Source organism: Somniosus microcephalus, unplaced genomic scaffold (genome assembly GCF_052327205.1).
Source record: "Somniosus microcephalus isolate GS21.2 unplaced genomic scaffold, FLI_Smic_1.0 scaffold19, whole genome shotgun sequence".
Taxonomy (NCBI): Eukaryota; Metazoa; Chordata; class Chondrichthyes; order Squaliformes; family Somniosidae; genus Somniosus; species Somniosus microcephalus.
Window position 1 is genome coordinate 1231893 of NW_028225206.1, and position 20760 is coordinate 1252652.

Consider the following 20760-nt stretch of genomic DNA (forward strand, 5'->3'; position numbering starts at 1 on the left):
GGTGACCCGCCTTCTTGAACCGCTGCAGTCCGTGTGGTGAAGGTGCTCCCACAGTGCTGTTAGGGAGGGAGTTCCAGGATTCTGACCCAGCGACGATGAAGGATCGGCGATAATTCTGCTTATAAAAGCAGAAGTCCCTTTTGCCCCATGATGTGGTGGGGTGGGGGCATTAGTTAGTAAAGTTCTCAATGAACTCTCACCAACAGTAAATATCACACCTTCAGCTATCAGGCTGTCCTGGTGCTAGTCCGTGACGCTCCCATCCAGTTTTGGACGGGGAGGGGGTGGTGCGGGGCAGAAGGTCGCAACCTTTCATTTAGCTGGTACATCCTCTGGGAGCCTCGTACCAATGAGCAGGAAGATGATGTTGAAAGAGCTCCAGGCTGGCATGAACAGGCACCGTCACTGACAGGCCCGGCTCCCAGCATGGATCTAACAGGAGGCAGCAAGAGCTGAAGGTGTTTAGTCTGAATAACCATGAAATCGGTTTCAGTTTGACATATGGGATGAACTTTTCAGCGCATCCTATTGCTGAACTTGCGTGTGTTTCACGAGTAAGGGTGGAACTCATTTTGTAATTGTTTGTGGAGTGGACAGAGAAGTCATCAGGCCCCTGAATGGCAGCTCAGAGAGTGAGCGAGTCAGGCCACCATTCACAGTTAGGAGGGAAGGACAGAAACCCACATCAGTGCTGTCACTAGGATTTCTGTAAAAGTGGAGTGCGGAACTTTCACTCTTTAAAAAGCCTCCCTGTGGGACAATTCTAGAAAGTATCCCTTCAAAGCTGGGCTGCCTGAAGAGAGCATTCGGAGCCGGATAAAACAACAGTGAGGAGCGAACTGGTACAAGACTGTCACTGGAGTTGGGAGCAGTGCGAGGGGATGAACAAGAATTGCGCACCATGAAATCAGTGGGATTAAAAGTGATTTTCCTTCACTGCATTTCCAACAAGATGTTAAATGCTTGGCAATTACGGAGTTCTTCACCATCAGAGGAAGTGACTGAGAGCTGGTCTTGTAGAGGTAAGCAAGATAGTCAGTGGAATACCCGTGCCACAACTAACACCGCCTCTTTCCAGCATCGCAAACTCACCTGACTGCCATTGCCTCAGCTCATCCGCTGCTGAAACCCTCATCCATGCCTTTGTTACCTCGAGACTTGACTTCCAACACACTCCTGGCTGGCCTCCCACATTCTACCCTATGCAAACTTGAGGTCATCCAAAGCTCGGCTGCCCATGTCCTAACTCACACCAAGTCCCATTCACCCATCACCCCTGAGCTCACTGACCTACATTGGCTCCCGGTTAAGCAACGCCTCGATTTCAAAATTCTTATCCTTGTTTTCAAATCCCTCCATGGCCTCGCCGCTCTCTATCTCTGTAACCTCCTCCAGCCCTACAACCCCCCCGAGATATCTGCGCTCCTCTAATTCTGGCCTCTTGAGCATCCCTGATTATAATCGCTCAACCATTGGTGGCCGTGCCTTCTGTTGCCTCGGCCCTAAGCTCTGGAATTCCCTGCCTAAACCTCACCGCCTCGCTACCTCTCTTTCCTCTTTTAAGACGCTCCTTAAAACCTACGCTTTGATCAAGCTTTTGGTCACCTGCCCTAATTTATCCTTATGTGGCTCAGTGTCAAGATTTATTTGCTGCTTCTGCGAAGCACCTTGGGAGGTTTCACTACATTAAAGGCACAAGTTGTTGTTGTTGTGATAAGCATTCTGCTGAACAAACACAAAAACTGACAAGAACGGCTAAAAATGAGTTGGATACAGTTAAAAAAATAATGGCCGTATCTTGTGTACCGCCATACCGCCTTTGAAAAATACCGCAAGTTAATGGTGAACTGGCGGCCTGTCAAGGTACTCGGGAACGACGCTGCTGGCCACAGTGTTTGGGCCAATAATCCACAACAGGTAAAGCTGGAACTCAGTGAAATAAGCACTTTTGTTGAAAGATATCACAAAGTGACAAGGCAGACTAAAAATTACCTGCTGAGTATTTCCAGCATTTTCTGTTTTTATTAAAAATTGAAAGTTCAGTGAAAAGCTAGCAATCTACGACAGGGAAATCTTTAACTCAATGAAATGACTGAATTGACAAATTGAAAGAATGATGGTTGGAATGACTGAATGTCAGAATGAATTAATAACTGAATGAACGACTGAATGAAAGAGTCTCAGAGTCATAACGGCACAGAATGAGGCCATTTGGCCCATCGAGTCCGTGCCGGCTCTCTAGAGCAAGCCAGTCAGTCCCATACCCCCGCTCTATCCCCATAACTCTGCAAGTTCATTTCCCTCAAGTGCCTATCCAGTCCCCCCTTGAAAGCATTGTGTCTCCATTGGCAGCGAGTTCCAGATCATCACCACTCGCTGCATAAAAAAGTTTTCCCTCACATCCCCCCTGTATCTCTTGCCCAAAACCTTAAATCCGTGTCCCCGAGTCCTTGTACCATCAACTTGTAGGAACAGCCTTTCCACATCTAGCCTATCCAAACCCGTCATAATCTTGTACACCTCTATCAAATCACCCCTCAACCTCCTTTGCTCTAATGAAAACAAATCCAGCTTCTCCAACCTGTCCTGGTAGCTAAGATCCCCCATCCCCGGAACCATTCTGGTAAATCTCCTCTGCACCCTCTCAAGGGCCTTCACATCCTTCCTAAAGTGTGGTGACCAGAACTGGGCGCAGTACTCCAGTTGTGGCCTAACCAGCGCTTTATAAAGGTTCAGCATAACTTCTCTACTTTTGTACTCAATACCTCTATTTATGAAGCACAAGATCCCATATGCTTTGCTAACCACTCAATATGTCCTGCCACCTTCAGGGACCTATGCACATTAACTCCCAGGTCCCTCTATCCCTGCACACTCTTTAAAACTGTGCCATTAAGTGTATATTGCCTCTTCCTGTTCCTTCTGGCAAAATGCATCACCTCACACTTGTCTGTATTAAATTCCATCTGCCACTTGTCTGCCCATTCTGCTAGCCTTTCTATGTCCTGTTGCAGTCGATTGGTATCATCCTCACTGTTTGCCACACCTCCAAGTTTGGTGTCATCGGCAAATTTAGAAATTCTACTCTGTATTACAATATCCAGGTCATTTATATACATCAAAAAAGCAGTGGCCCCAGCACTGACCCTTGGGGAACACCACTGTCTACCATCCTCCAGTCTGAAAAACAGCCATTTACCACAACTCTCTGTTTTCTGTCCTTAAGCCAATTCCTTATCCAAGCTGCCACTGACCCATCTATTCCCATGAGCCTCAATTTTGTTAACCAGCCTTTCATGTGGTACTTTGTCAAATGCCTTCCTAAAATCCATGTCGACAACATCCATTGCATTCCCTTCATCAATCCTCCCTGTTACTTCATTAAAAAATGCAATTAGTTTCGTCAAACATGATCTGTCTTTTACAAATCCGTGTTGGCACTCCTTAATTAGCTTAAACCTCTCCAAGTGCCTGTTAATTTTTTCCTTGATTATTGTTGCTAAAACTTTACCCACCACTGATGTTAAACTGACTGTCCTGTAGTTACTAGGATTGTCCTCACATGCTTTCTTGAACAATGGTGTCACATCTGCCACTTTCCAATCCTCAGGCACCTCCCCCACATCTAGAGAAGATTGGAAAATTATGGCAAGCCCTTCTGCTATCTCCTCCCACAATTCCCTTAGCAACCTGGGATGCAAGCCATCTGGACCAGGTGACTTATCTACTCTAAGCATACCCAGCCTTTCTAGTACATCCTGTCTATCAATTTTCACCCCTTCCATTGCTTCTACCTTTTCCACTTCTGCTGATATTTTGTCAGCATCCACCTCCTTAGTAAACACCGATACAAAGTACTCATTGAGTATTCTAGCCTTGCCCTGCACCTCTAAGCATATATCACCTTCTTTGTCTCTAATGGGCCCCACCCCGCCTCTTACAACCTGCTTACTGTTTACATGCCGGTAGAAGATTTTTGGGTTCCCTTTTATGTTAACCGCCATTCTGCTCTCATATTCTCTCTTTGCCAATCTTATTTTCATCTTTACTTCCCCTCTCAACTTACTGTATTTGGTCTGGTTCTCCCTTGAAGAATTCACCTGACATGCATCATACACTCTCTTTTTTTGTTTCATCATCTTCTCTATCTCCCCCGTCATCCAAGGAGCCCTTGCTTTGGTTCCCTCACCCTTCCCTCTTGTTGGAATGTACCTAGCTTGTACTTGGAACATCTCCTCCTTAAAGATCACCCATTGTTCTGTTATAGTTTTTCCTGCCAGTCTTTGGTTCCATTTTACCCTGGCTAGATTTTAGCCCAGAATGTGCTCCCCTCCTCCAATCCCCACACACTGACTCCTGCCCTGCCATTGGCCCAGAGGCTGCTCACCTAATCCAATGCCCACACACTGACTCCTACGCTGCCATTGGCCCAAAGCCTGCTCCCCTCCTCCAATCCACATACACTGAATCCTGCCCTGCCATTGGCCCAGAGGCAGCTCACATCCTCCAATCCACATACACTGACTCCTGCCCTGCCATTGGCCCAGAGCCTGCTCACCTAATCCAATCCCCACACAGTGGCTCCTAACCTCCCATTGGTCCAGAGGCTGCTCACATCCTCCAATCAATACATAAAAACATAATATAAGAACATAAGAACATAAGTAGGAGCAGGAGTAGGCCATACGGCCCCTCGGGCCTGCTCCACCATTCAATAGGATCATGGCTGATCCGAACCTAGACTCACGTCCACGTCCCTGCCCATTGCCCGTAACCCCTAATTCCCTTATCAGATAGGAAACTGTCTATCTCCGTTTTAAATTTATTTAGTGTCGCAGCTTCCACAGCTCTCTGAGGTATGAAATTCCATAGATTTACTACCCTCTGAGTGAAGAAGTTTCTCCTCATCTCAGTTTTGAAAGGGCAGCCCCTTATTCTAAGATTATGCCCCCTAGTTCTAGTCTCACCAATCAGTGGAAACATCCTCCCCGCATCCACCCGATCAAACCCGCTCATAATCTTATATGTTTCGATAAGATCGCCTCTCATTCTTCTGAATTCCAATGAGTAGAGGCCCAACCTACTCAACCTTTCCTCATAAGTCAACCCCCTCCTCTCCGGAATCAACCGAGTGAACCTTCTCTGAACTGCCTCGAGAGCAAGTATATCTTTTCTTACATATGGAAACAAAAACTGTGCGCAGTATTCCAGGTGTGACCTCACCAGTACCCTGTATAACTGCAGCAAGACTTCCCTGCTTTTATACTCCATCCCCCTTGCAATAAAAGCCAAGATTCCATTGGCCTTCCTGATCACCTGCATACTAACCTTCTGTGTTTCATGCACCAGGACCCCCAGACCCCTTTGTACTGGAGCACTTTGCAGTTTCTTTCCATTTAGATAATAACTTGCTCTTAGATTTTTTCTGCCAAAGTGCATAACCTCACACTTTCCAACATTTATATTCCATCTACCAAATTTCTGCCCAGTACTCACTTAGCCTGTCTATGACCTTTTGCAGGTTTTTTTATGTCCTCCTCACGCAATGCTTTCCCTCCCATCTTTGTATCTTCGGCAAACTTGGATACGTTGCACTTGGTCCCCTCCTCCAAATCGTTAATATAGATTGTAAAGAGTTGGGGTCCCAGCACTGACCCCTGCGGAACACCACTAGTTACTGATTGTCAACCCAAGAATGACCCATTTATCCCCACTCTCTGTTTTCTGTTAGATAGCCAATCTTCCACCCATGCCAGTATATTACCCCCAATCCCGTGATTTTTTATCTTGTGCAGTAATCTTTTGTGTGGCACCTTGTCAAATGCCTTTTGGAAGTCCAAATACACCACATCCACTGGTTCCCCTTTATCCACCCTGTTTGTTACGTCCTCAAAGAATTCGAGCAAATTTGTCAAACATGACTCCCCCTTCATAAAACTATGCTGACTCTGTCCGTTTAAGTTATGCTTATCCAAGTGTCCTGTTACTGCTTCCTTAATAATGGGCTCCAACATTTTACCAACCACAGATGTTAGGCTAACTGGTCTATAGTTTCCAGCCTTTTGTCTACCTCCCTTTTTAAATAAGGGCATTACATTAGCAGTTTTCCAATCTTCTGGGACCTTTCCTGAATCCAGGGAGTTTTGGAAAATTACCACCAATGCATCCGCAATCCCTAACGCTACTTCTCTCAAGACACTAGGATGTAAGCCATCAGGTCCAGGAATTTATTCGCCTTAAGTCCCATTATCTTACCGGGGAGACGGCAGGGAATTGGACGTGAGTCTATATTCAGATCAGCCATGGTCCTATTGAATGGCGGAGCAGGCCCGAGGGGCCGTATGGCCTACTCCTGCTCCTATTTCTTATGTTCTTATGTACCATCTCCTTAGTGATTTTAATATGTTTAGCTCCTCCCCCCCATAACCCCCTTTTTGTCCAGTGTTGGGATATTTTTAATGTCCTCTACTGTAAAGACTGATACAAAATAATTGTTCAGCGTATTTGCCATCTCCATGTTTCCCACTACTAATTTCCCGGTCTCGTCCTCTAAGGGACCAACATTCACTTTAGCCACCCTTTTTCTTTTTATATCACTGTAGAAACTCTTGCTATCTGTTTTTATATTTTTTGCTAGTTTACTTTCCTAATCTATCTTCCCTTTCTTAATTAATCTTTTAGTTATTCATTGCTGGCTTTTAAGTGCTTCCCAATCTTCTATCCTCCCACTAGATTTGGCTGCTTTATATGCACTTGTTTTCAGTCGGATACTGTCCTTTATTACTTTACTTAGCCACGGATGGCTGTCTTTTTTTTACGCCGCTTTTTCCTCAGTGGAATATATTTTTCTTGAAAGTTGTGAAATATCTCCTTGAATGAACACCACTGCTCATGTACCAATACGATATCACATTGCAATATTTTAGTCACTTTCAATGCAATAGCACATTGCAATGGAATATCACTTTGAAATATAATCGTCACTAGCAATTCAATAAAACATTGCAATGGAATATTACTTTGCAATATAATAGTCATTTGCAATGCAATAGCATATTGCAATGGAATATCGCTTTGCCATATAACCGTCCTTTGCAATGCAATACAACATTGCATTGGAATATCGCTTTGCAATATAATCGTCATTTGCAATGCAATAGAACATTGCAATGTAATATAACATTGCAATATAATTGACATTTGCAATGCAATAGCACATTGCAATTGAATATCACTTTGCTATATAATAGTTATTTGCAATGCAATAGCACATTGGAATGCAATGTCGTTTTGCAATATAATCCTCATTTGCAATGCAATATAACAATGCAATAGAATATCATTCTGCAATATAATAGTCAATTGCAATGCAATATCTAATTGCAATGGAATATAAATTTGCAATGTAATAGTCATTTGCAATGTATTATCACATTGTAATGGAATATCGCTTTGAATTATAATCATCATTTGCAATGCAATAGAACATTGCAATGTAATATTACTTTACAATATAATAGACATTTGCAATGCAATAGCACATTGCAATTGAATATCACTTTACTATTTAATAGTCATTTGCAATGCAATAGCACATTGGAATGCAATGTTGCTTTGCAATATAATAGTCATTTGCAAGGCAATATAACAATGCAATGGAATATCACTTTGCAATATAATAGTCATTTGAAATGCAATAGCAAATTGCAATGGAATTAACATTTGCAATATAATAATAATTTGCAGTGCAATAGAGCATTGCAATGGAATAACATTTTGCAATATTATAGTCATTTGCAATGCAATAGCGCATTGCAATGGAATATCACTTTGCAGTATAATATTCACTTGCAATGCAATAGAAATTTGCATTGGAATTTTACCTTGCAATACAAGTCATTTGCAATGAAGTAACACATTGCAATGGAATATGGCTTTGCAGTATAATAGTAATTAGAATATTGCAATGGACTATCTCTGCAATATAATTGTCATTTGCAATGCAATAGAACATTGCATTGGAATATCGCATTGCATTATAATCATCATTTGCAAAGCAATAGAACATTGCAATGGAATAGAACATTGCAATAAAATCGTCATTTGCAATGCCATAGTACATTACAATGCAATAGAACATTGCAATGTAATATCACTTAGCATCTTGGGCAGCACGGTGGCATAGTGGTTAGCACTGTTACCTCACAGCGCTAGGGACCTGGGTTCGAATCTGGCCTCGGGTGACTGTGTGGAGCTCCGAAGGGACCGCTCCCTCTGTGACACCCTGGTCCACTCCTCAGTCACCCACAACAGCCCTTCTCCTTCACCTGGCACCTTCCCGTGCAAGCGCAGGAGATGCAACTCATGCCCTTTTACCTCCACCCTTCCCACTGTCCAAGGCCCCAAACACCCCTTCCACGTGAAACAGCAATTTACCTGTTCTTCTTGCAATTTAATATACTGCATTCGCTGCTCACGATGCGGTCTCCTCTATATTGGGGAGACCAAACGCAGATTGGGCGACCGCTTTGGGGAACACCTCCGTTCAGTTCGTAAGGGTGACCCTGAGCTTTCGGTCGCGTGTCACTTTAATTCATCGCTTCACTCCCGCTCTGTTTTCTCTGTCCTCGGCCTATTACATTGTTCCAATGAAGTTCAAGGTAAGCTCGAGGAACAGCACCTCATCTTTTGATTGGGCACTTTACAGCCTGCCGGACTCAACATTCAGTTCAACAATTTCAGATAATTAGCCCTGCCCCCATTTTTCATGCAGTATGATTTTTGCCATTCCCATTTGCAACATTTTATCTTTTCTGCCTCTTACAAAAGTACAGGATGTTCTTTCAATTCCTTCCTCCCCTCCTAACAACCCCCCCGCCGCCCCGCGCCCCCGTCTCTGCTCCTGCTTAATATCTGTTACATATCCAGCTTTTTCCAGTTCTGATGAAGGGTCCCAGACCTAAAACGTTAATTCTGTTTCTCTCTCCACGGATGCTGCCTGGCCTGCAGAGTATTTCCAGCATGTCCTGTTATTATTTCAGATTTCCAGCATCTGCAGTATTTTGCTATTTAAGAAGATTTCGATGCCTAATCCCCGAACTAGCGTGGAATCTACGGACACATGCACACCTTGTACACACCCGTATTGGCCGCAAAATACAGCCCAAACTCTGACATCTCCTTGTCCCTCCCCCGCACCGTGACCCCACCACCGAACATCAAGCAATCCTTTCCCAGGCTGGCAATGACCTCATCTCCTCTGGACATCTTCATCACACGGCCTCCAAACTGATAGTCCACTCACCTGGCACAGCCACTGCTCCCTCCTTTCAAACATCCACAAACAGGACCCCGCCGGTAGACCAATCTTATCAACCTGTTAATGCCCCATGGAACTGATTTCTTCCTATCTCAACTGTAAATGTTCTCCCCTTGTCTAATCTCTTCCGACAGCATTCACCTTTTTAACCATTCCAGTTTCATGGTCGTAGATGTCTCCTTTTCACCATAGATGCCCAGTCCTTCTACAACCTCACCCCCACCAGGACATTCAGGCCCCGACACCTCCATCGCTCACCAGATTGTCCAGTCCATTTACATCTCCTTCTCTCATCATGACGTTCAGTCCTTCTACACATTCATCCCTTACAAGGATGTCCAGTGACTCTACATCTCGTTTTCTCCCCAGGTTGTCCAGTCCCTCTACACCTCCACCCCAGCAGGATGGCCTGCGGGCCCTGCGCTTCATCCATGCATGGCGGCCCAACCAATCCCAATCCACAACCACCCTCCTCCACCTGGCCAATCTCCGTCTCACATTAAACAGCTTTTCCTTTGACACTGCTCACTTCCTCCAAATAAACTTGTCACTGGTTAACCCACATGGGTCCAAGCTATGCCTGTCTTTTAATGCTATAGAAAGTAACGAATATATTGCAGTGATATTCCATTGCAATATTCTAATGCATTGCAAATTACTATTATACTGCAAAGCCATATTCTATTGCAATGTGCTACGTCATTGCAAATGACTATTATATTGCAAGATAATATTCCAATGCAAAGTTCTATTGCATTGGAAGTCACTTTTATACTGCAAAATATTATTCCATTGCAATGCTCTATTGCATTGCAAATGACGATTATATTTCAAATTGATATTCCATTGAAATATGCTATTGCATTGCCAATTACAATTTTATTTTAAAGCGATATTCCATTAGAATGTGATATAGTATTGCAAATGACTATTATATTGCAAATTTATATTCCATTGCATTTTGCTATTGCATTGCAAATGACTATTTTATTGCAAAGTGATATTCCATTGCATTTAAAATGACGATTAAATTGCGAAGCGACATTGTATTCCAATGTGCTATTGCATTGCAAATGATTATTATATTGCAAAGTGATATCCCATCGTAATTTTCTATTGCATGCAAATTACTATTATATTGCAAAGTGATATTCAATTGCAAAGTTATATTGCATTGCAAATAACAAATATTTAGCAAATCGATATTCCATTGCAATTTGCTGTTGCATTGCAAATGACAGTTATATTGCAAAGTGATATTCCATTGCAATGTGCTTTTACATTGCAAGTGACTATTACTTTGCTAAGTGATATACCATTGCAATGTTCTAATGCATTGCAAATGACTATTACTCTGCAAACTGAAATTACTTTGCAATGTGCTGTTGCATTGCAAATGACGATACTATTGCAAAGTGATATTCCATTGCAATGTTCTATTGCATTGCAAATGATGATCATAACGCAATGCGATATTCCATTGCCATGTTCTATTGCGTTGCAAATAACGATTATATTGCAGTGATATTCCATTGCAATGTTCTAATTCATTGCAAATTACTATTATACTGCAAAGCCATGTCCCATTGCAATGTACTACTTCATTGCAAATGACTATTATATTGCAAGGTAATATTCCAGTGCAAAGTTCTATTGCATTGCAGATCACTATTATACTGCAAAATGTTATTCCATTGCAATGTTCTATTGCATTGCAAATGACAATTATATTTCAAATTGATATTCCATTGCAATATGCTATTTCATTGCCAATTATGAATTTACTTTAAAGGGATATTCCATTACAATGTGATATTGCATTGCAATTACTATTATATTGCCAATTTATATTTCATTGCAATTTGCTATTGCATTGCAAATGACTATTAGATTGCAAAGTGATATTCCATTGCATTTTGTATTGCATTGCAAATGACGATGATATTGCAAAGCAACCTTGCATTCCAATGAGCTAATGCATTGCATATTCAATTGCAAGGTTATATTGCATTGCAAGTAACGATTATTTTGCAAATCGATATTCCATTGCAATTTGCTATTGCGTTGCAAATGACAATTATATAGCAAAGTGGTATTCCTTTGCAATGTGCTTTTGCATTGTAAGTAACTGTTACATTGCTAAGTGATATACCATTGCAATGTTCTATTGCATTACAAATGACTATTATATTGCAAGGTAATATTACATTCCAATGTTCTATTGCAATGCAAATGACTTTTACATTGCAAGCTGATAGTCCATTGAAATGTTCTATCGCATTGCAAATGGTGGAATTATTGCAGCGATATTCCATTGCCATGTTCTATTGCATTACAAAAGACTCTTATATTTTAATGTAATAATCCATTGCCATATGCCTTTGCATTTCAAATGGCTATTATATTGCAAACGGATAGTCCATTGAAATGTTTTTTCGCATTGCAAATGACGATTATATTGCAGTGATGTTCCATTGCAATGTTCTCTTGCATTGCAAATGACTAATATATGGCATGGTACTATTCCATTGCAATGTTCTATTGCATTGCAAATGACAATCTATTGCAAAGTGATATTCCTTTGCAATGTGCATTTGCATTGCAAGTAACTATTACATTGCTAAGTGATCACAGAATCACAGAATCACAGAAACCCCACAGTGCAGATAGAGGCCATTTCGGCCCATCGAGCCTGCACCGACACATATCCCACCCAATCCCTGTAACCCCTACACCAACACATATCCCACCCTATCCCCGTAACCCCACGTATTTAATACCCCTAACACTAAGGGTCAATTTATCATAGCCAATCAACCTAACCCGCACATCTTTGGACTGTGGGAGGAAACCAGAGCACCCGGAGGAAACCCACGCAAACACGGGGAGAATGTGCAAACTCCACACAGACAGTCACCCGAGGCCGGATTCGAACCCGGGTCCCTGGCGCTGTGAGGCAACAGTGCTAACCACTATGCCACCTATGCCACCATTGCAATGTTCTATTGCATTAAAAATGACTTCTATGCTGTTAAGTGATATTCCATTGCAATGTTCTATTGCATTGCAAATGACGATCGCATTGCAAAGTGATATCCCATTGAAATATTCTATTGCATTGCAAATGACTATTATATTGCAAGGTAATATCCATTCCAATGTTCTATTGCAATGCAAATTACTATTATATTGCAAACTGATAGTCCATTGAAATGTTCTATCACATTGCAAATGATGAAATTATTGCAGTGATGTTCCATTGCAATTTTCTATTGCATTGCAAAAGACTGTTATATTTTAAAGTAATATTCCATTGCCATATGCCATTGCATTTCAAATGGCTATAATATTGCAAAATGATAGTCCATTGAAATGGTTTATCGCATTGCAAATGACGATTGTTCTGCAGTGATGTAAGAATTCGCAATAATTTACAGTTCTGAAGATTCATGTTTTTTGATTAAAGTATCCCTGGGCAATTTGCTTTTTAAATTTCCAGGGATAAAATGGCTGTCACACCACATGGCCGAATGACAAAAGAGGTTTGGAATGCAGCTTTCTGTGTCTGGAAGTAAGGTTCAATGAAGACAAAGGACATTGCTTTGTTTATAAAGCAATTGAATGCTATTAGCATTTGTTTGTATATCGAGTGGATACACCTAAACTGCAGAAGAGACTCTTTGTATCTTGAATGGGTTTCCAATCACCCAGTACTGGACTATAGAGCAGATGTATCTCCCTTTTGTTTCAGCAAAGGGAGCTCTGAAAATCACATTCACTCAATCTAACCACTTTGAGTTAGCCTATCACAGCTTTGGGGTTAATTTTGCACACAGCCCTTGCAAGGCAGGATGTGAGGTGCTCACCAGGTATAAAAAAAGGGCTGAGCAGCCAGCTCGCTCTCTTGACTCTTGGCTCTTGCCTCTTGACTTCCTGGGACATAGGTGAGCTCTCTCTCTCTCTCTCTCTCTCTTCGCTGGACCATGTGAGCAGAGATTTTCTGACTCTCAACAAGGCAACCTAGCAGGAGTTAAGGGGGGATGGTGATTTAAGGGAATTGCTAAGATTGTTTAAATAACATTGTAGCCATTGTACCCCTCGTTTTCACCATCTGCAACCCCCCTGCTGTATAGTTTTACAATTTTACTGTGTTCGTGTGGGATAGTTTGATATTGTGATTGTAGTTTCTTTTAGTTAATAAAGCTTGATTTTTTTCTCTCATCCAAACCACATGTTCCGTTTTAATATCATTAATTATAAGTTCCTCCACTCAGAACTAAAGGAGGGGTAGCGATTCGAAACCGCTGTTTGTAAATTGATTTAGAGTGCAGCAGCAAAAAGACTGCTGGCCAGGTAGATTACCTTAAACCAGTTTAAACGAAGCCCCCGAAATCCTTACAATGGCGAGCCAGGTAGGAGTGGAGGCAGTTTTTGATTTAATAAGTGGTCTGGATCTGGAGAAAGCATCAGCTCTTGTTTCTCTCGTTGTTTTCAGTATGTGAGTAGCCCTGCGGATGTTAGCAGCAGCGTGTAGGCTGACCTATCGGGGTATAGGTGGCTGGGTTAGGAAGGGTGTGAAGAGAGAGCAGGAGGAAAGGTTTAGGGAAGCAAGGGCAGCTTATAAGCTGGCCTGCGCCCTAAGGTTTGAGGAAGCAGATCATGGCCCCTGTAGTGCGGAGATAGAAAGCCTTAACATGGCTTTAAATGCATCAAAGGGGATGATTTGTCTGATCAGCCCGAAGGCAGGTCAGCTGGATTTTACTGGCAGCCCAAATCAAACTATCCCACAGGCATCACCCAGGGAAAGGCTGGCTAGGGAATTAGAGATCCCAAGGCAGCAGCCCACAGCTCCGGGTTTTGAGGAGCTCTGGCAGTGAGGAGGGGTGGACAATGGGGTGGTAGGAGACATAGGGAGGGAGCTGACACCAGGTTTTGGATCAGGAGAGAGAGATTTGTACCAGCAGGCTTCCAGGTACATTATACAGTGCGGGCTATTTGGACATGGGGGAGAAGGTTCCCAGCCAGCTGGGGCTGTGACCCAAGCTCAGGGTCTGCCAGCCAAAGTTTCCCCCATAGAGACACCCCTCAGAAGGTCTCAGCGGGTGCCCCAGCCTAAGAAAGCATGGTCACCCACTTTACAGTGGAATAGAGCGGTTTCCCGAGCCAGGGAAAAGCCAGAGAACAGAGGCCCCCACTCAACAGCCATAAGCTGTGGGGGACCAGAGACAGGAGGCAGTCCAGCTTCGCTGCAGCCAGCAGCAATCTGTGACAGTGCCAGAGATTAGACTGGCCGTCCGGAGACGGGCGGCATTTGTATTATAGCTATGTGAGTGTATAAAGCTTGATAAGGTGTTTAATGATTTTTATTTAACTAGTTTTAAGTAAGTTTAACATGTGTGCCGAATGTTTGTATTTTGGTCCGAGGTCAAGGGACCCGACCATGTCTCCACCTAAGGCAGCAGGTCAGTGAGACCTGGCTGCATGTCCTTTTAAGTTTTTGCAGGAGATTGGAAAATGAAGCAGCCATGTTCGCCCAGCCCGAGCTGGACACCGAATGAAGATACGGAATGTTGGGGATCACCTCGCCACTGGACGAATCCAGGAGACCCGGCAGCGATCTTCGGGAAAAATTGGACAGAGTCTGGAGGAACTTGCCTTCTCCTCCTACGGGGAGGAGATGGCCCCAGCTGGGTGGGGCATGGCCCCCAACCCAGCACTATCCTGACCGAAGTTCACGTGCGGGAAACCTCGCTGTTGAGGAGTCACGATGGGGAAGCGCGGGTGCCTGGTCATAGGGACGCGTTCCCCGGGGGTGGGTGGTGATGGCCCGGGAATTATTGTATAGAGGAGGGGGAGACCCAAGAGTCACGTGGGTGCGGTCGGGGGAGGGAGGAACTCACCCGGGGGCCCACGGGCCAAGAAGATAAGTTGTGGCTGGGAAGGATGAGTGGGTGGCCGGATCAGTGTGGGGCCAGGGAGTGCCGCCACACAGGCACCCATCATTTTCTGCAGCCAGTCGAGGGAAGATGGGATGGGGAGGGACTGGGAGTCATGAGATCCCATACTCCCCGGTCTCGGTCTGTGCCAAGGTATATTTTAAACGTGAGGGGTACCCCGCCTCCACAAAAGAACAAGGGAATGGCTCGGGGCTGTTGGAGCAGGCTGGTCGCTAAATCCATTCTGCCTGTTTTAAAGTTTAAGCTGATCAAAGGGGGGTGGAAGGTATTTTTACTGCCCGAGTGGGAGGAGCAATACCCACTCGAATTTCGCGACCCATCATCGGCACGTGAAGATCGGGTTTCATTTAAGCATGTTGTTTAATGATTTTTTGTATTTTGTGTTGCAGCCCCAAGTTGAGCAGAGGCGTCGGATCCTCTCCGTGCTTGGGACCAGTTTGTGACAACTCCAAGTTGAGCAGAGGCGTAGGACCCTCTCCGTGCTTGCGATAATTTGAGTACATTGTGTAACTAAGATTGCAACATTTTGTAATAAATTATGATGTAAAAAAAAAGTGATTCTAAATTTGGTTTACACTGTATAATTTTACAAGCGTGTAGTTGTATGAGACCCCTTATTGAAAACTGAAGTATCTGTAAGATGCCAACTGTACCATGGTTTTTTCTTGAATTTAAGGGGAATAGACAGGATGGGGATCAGTGGCAGATAGCTATTAGGTAAATACAGGGGATGGTTGTTTGTGGGGGGTCAGAAATTATTGCTCATTTCTTCAAGAGGATACTACAAGCAAGCTGGAAGTATCCAAGGGCGGACTGTAAGAATTCGCAATAATTTACAGTTCTGAAGATTCATGTTTTTGATTAAAGTATCCCTGGGCAATGTGCTTTTTAAATTTCCAGGGATAAAATGGCAGTCGCACCACATGGCCGAATGACAAAAGAGGTTTGGAATGCAGCTTCCTGTGTCTGGAAGTAAGGTTCAATGAAGACAAAGGACATTGCTTTGTTTATAAAGCAATTGAATGCTATTAGCATTTGTTTGTATATCGAGTGGATACACCTAAACTGCAGAAGAGACTCTTTGTATCTTGAATGGGTTTCCAATCACCCAGTACTGGACTATAGAGCAGATGTATCTCCCTTTTGTTTCAGCAAAGGGAGCTCTGAAAATCACATTCACTCAATCTAACCACTTTGAGTTAGCCTATCACAGCTTTGGGGTTAATTTTGCACACAGCCCTTGCAAGGCAGGATGTGAGGGGCTCACCAGGTATAAAAAAAGGGCTGAGCAGCCAGCTCGCTCTCTTGACTCTTGGCTCTTGCCTCTTGACTTCCTGGGACATAGGTGAGCTCTCTCTCTCTCTCTCTCTCTCTTCGCTGGACCATGTGAGCAGAGATTTTCTGACTCTCAACAAGGCAACCTAGCAGGAGTTAAGGGGGGATGGTGATTTAAGGGAATTGCTAAGATTGTTTAAATAACATTGTAGCCATTGTACCCCTCGTTTTCACCATCTGCAACCCTCCTGCTGTATAGTTTTACAATTTTACTGTGTTCGTGTGGGATAGTTTGATATTGTGATTGTAGTTTCTTTTAGTTAATAAAGCTTGATTTTTTTCTCTCATCCAAACCACGTGTTCCGTTTTAATATCATTAATTATAAGTTCCTCCACTCAGAACTAAAGGAGGGGTAGCGATTCGAAACCGCTGTTTGTAAATTGGTTTAGAGTGCAGCAGCAAAAAGACTGCTGGCCAGGTAGATTACCTTAAACCAGTTTAAACGAAGCCCCCGAAATCCTTACAGTGATGTTCCATTGCAATGTTCTATTGCATTGCAAAAGCATAATATATGGCAAAGTGATATTCCGTTGCAATGTGCCATTGCATTTCAAATGACTATTATATTACAACATGATATTAGATTGCAATCTTCTATTGCATTACAAATGACTACTATATTCTTATGTGATATTCCATTGCAATATGCTATTGCATTGCTAATGATTATTACATTGCAAAGTGATATTCCATTAGAATGAGGTAATGCATTGCAAATGACTTATATTGCAAGGTAATATTCCAGTGCAAAGTTTTATTGCATTGCAGATCACTAATATACTGCAAAATGTTATTCCATTGCAATGTTCTATTGCATTGCAAATGACAATTATATTTCAAATTGATATTCCATTGCAATATGCTATTTCATTGCCAATTATGAATTTATTTTAAAGGGATGTTCCATTACAATCTGATATTGCATTGCAATTACTATTATATTGCAAATTTATATTTCATTGCAATTTGCTATTGCATTGCAAATGACTATTAGATTGCAAAGTGATATTCCATTGCATTTTGTATTGCATTGCAAATGACGATGATATTGCAAAGCAACCTTGCATTCCAATGAGCTAGTGCATTGCATATTCAATTGCAAGGTTATATTGCATTGCAAGTAACGATTATTTTGCAAATCGATGTTCCATTGCAATTTGCTATTGCGTTGCAAATGACAATTATGTAGCAAAGTGGTATTCCTTTGCAATGTGCTTTTGCATTGCAAGTAACTGTTACATTGCTAAGTGATATACCATTGCAATGTTCTATTGCATTACAAATGACTATTATATTGCAAGGTAATATTACATTCCAATGTTCTATTGCAATGCAAATGACTTTTACATTGCAAACTGATAGTCCATTGAAATGTTCTATCGCATTGCAAATGATGGAATTATTGCAGCGATATTCCATTGCCATGTTCTATTGCATTACAAAAGACTCTTATATTTTAATGTAATAATGCATTGCCATATGCCTTTGCATTTCAAATGGCTATTATAATGCAAACAGATAGTCCATTGAAATGTTTTTTCGCATTGCAAATGACGATTATATTGCAGTGATGTTCCATTGCAATGTTCTCTTGCATTGCAAATGACTAATATATGGCATGGTACTATTCCATTGCAATGTTCTATTGCATTGCAAATGACAATTTATTGCAAAGTGATATTCCTTTGCAATGTGCATTTGCATTGCAAGTAACTATTACATTGCTAAGTGATATACCATTGCAATGTTCTATTGCATTAAAAATGACTTCTATGCTGTTAAGTGATATTCCATTGCAATGTTCTATTGCATTGCAAATGATGATCGTATTGCAAAGTGATATCCCATTGAAATATTCTTTTGCATTGCAAATGACTATTATATTGCAAGGTAATATTCCATTCCAATGTTCTATTGCAATGCAAATTACTATTATATTGCAAACTGATAGTCTATTGAAATGTTCTATCACATTGCAAATGATGAAATTATTGCAGTGATGTTCCATTGCAATTTTCTATTGCATTGCAAAAGACTGTTATATTTTAAAGTAATATTCCATTGCCATATGCCATTGCATTTCAAATGGCTATAATATTGCAAAATGATAGTCCATTGAAATGGTTTATCGCATTGCAAATGACAATTGTTCTGCAGTGATGTTCCATTGCAATGTTCTATTGCATTGCAAAAGCATAATATATGGCAAAGTGATATTCCGTTGCAATGTGCCATTGCATTTCCAATGACTATTATATTACAACGTGATATTAGATTGCAATCTTCTATTGCATTACAAATGACTACTATATTCTTATGTGATATTCCATTGCAATATGCTATTGCATTGCCAATGATTATTACATTGCAAAGTGATATCCCATTAGAATGAGGTAATGCATTGCAAATGACTATTATATGGCAAAGTGATATTCCATTGCAATGTTCTATTGCTTTGCAAATGACGATTATATTTCAAATTGATATTCCATTGCAATATGCTATTGCATTGCCAATTACGATTTTATTTTAAAGCAATATTCCATTACAACGTGATGTTGAATTGCAAATACTATTATATTGTAAATTTATATTCCATTGCAATTTGCTATTGCATTGCAAATGACTATTATATTGCAAAGTGATATTAAATTGCATTATTATATTGCACTGCAAATGACAATTATATAGAAAAGTGACATTGCATTCCAATGTGATGTTGCATTGCAAATGACTATCATATTGCAAATTTGTATTCCATTGCACTTTGCTATTGCATTGCAAGTGACTATTATATTGTAAAGTAATATTCCATTGCAATGTTATATTGCATTGCAAATGACTAATGTATTGTAAAGTGATATCCTATTGCAATTTTCTATTGCATTGCAAATGACTATTATATTCACACAGAATCACACAGAAACCCCACAGTGCAGATAGAGGCCATTTCAGGCCATCGAGCCTGCACCGACACATATCCCACCCGATCCCCGTAACCCCTACATCAACACATATCCCACCCTATCCCCGTAACCCCACGTATTTAATCCCCCTAACACTAAGGGTCAATTTATCATAGCCAATCAACCTAACCCGCACATCTTTGGACTGTGGGAGGAAACCGGAGCACCCGGAGAAAACCCACGCAAACACGGGGAGAATGTGCAAACTCCACACAGACAGTCACCCGAGGCCGGATTCGAACCCGGGTCCCTGGCGCTGTGAGGCAACAGTGCTAACCACTAAGCCATCGTTGCAAAGTGATATTTAATTGCAATGTTATATTGCATTGCAAATAACGAATATTTTGCAAATCGATATTCCATTGCAATTTGCTATTGCATTGCAAAAGCATATTATGTTGCAAAGCGATATTCCATTGTAATGAGCTTTTGCATTGCAAGTGACTATTACATTGTTAAGTGATATACCATTGCAATATTCTATTGCATTACAAATGACTACTATGCTGTTAAATGATATATCATTGCAATGTTAATATGCATTGCCAATGACTATTACTCTGCAAACTGAAATTACATTGCAATGTGTTGTTGCATTGCAAATGATGATAATATTGCAAAGCGATATTCCATTGCAATCATCTATTGCATTGCAAATGACGATTATATTGCAGTGATGTTCCTTTGCAATGTTCTCTTGATTTGCAAATGACTAATATATGGCATGGTACTATTCCATTGCAATGTTCTATTGCATTGCAAATGACAATTATATTGCAAAGTGATATTACATTGCATTGTTATATAGTTTTCAAAATAGTTGTGTTTTGGGAAATGATATTCCATTGCAATTTGCTTTGGCATTGCCAATGATGATTATATTGCAAAGCAAAATTACATTGCAATGTGCTATTGCACTGCCAATGACTATTATAGTGCAAAGTGATATTCCATTGCAATCTACTGTAGCATTGCAAATGACTGTTATATTTTAAATTGATATTCCATTGCAATGTTCTATTGTGTCGTAATGTACTATTGCATTGCAAATGATGATTGTATTGCAAATTGATATTCCATTGCAATATGTTATTGCATTGCCAATTACAAATTTGATTTAAAGCGTTATTCCATTACAATGCGATATTGCTTTGCAAATGACTATTATATTGCAAATTTATA

General features: G+C 41.4%; 1 protein-coding gene across 1 annotated transcript in view; it reads right to left on the reverse strand.

Annotated features, from left to right (window-relative positions):
* Nucleotides 1–316: 316 nt before the first annotated feature.
* LOC147083913 (scavenger receptor cysteine-rich domain-containing protein DMBT1-like) overlaps nucleotides 317–20760 on the reverse strand; it is an 82191-nt gene continuing 61747 nt past the window's right edge. The window contains exon 20 of the mRNA XM_085980052.1: nucleotides 317–432. Within this exon, the coding sequence (XP_085836178.1) occupies nucleotides 317–432 (116 nt within the window). The remainder of the gene's footprint in view (nucleotides 433–20760) is intronic.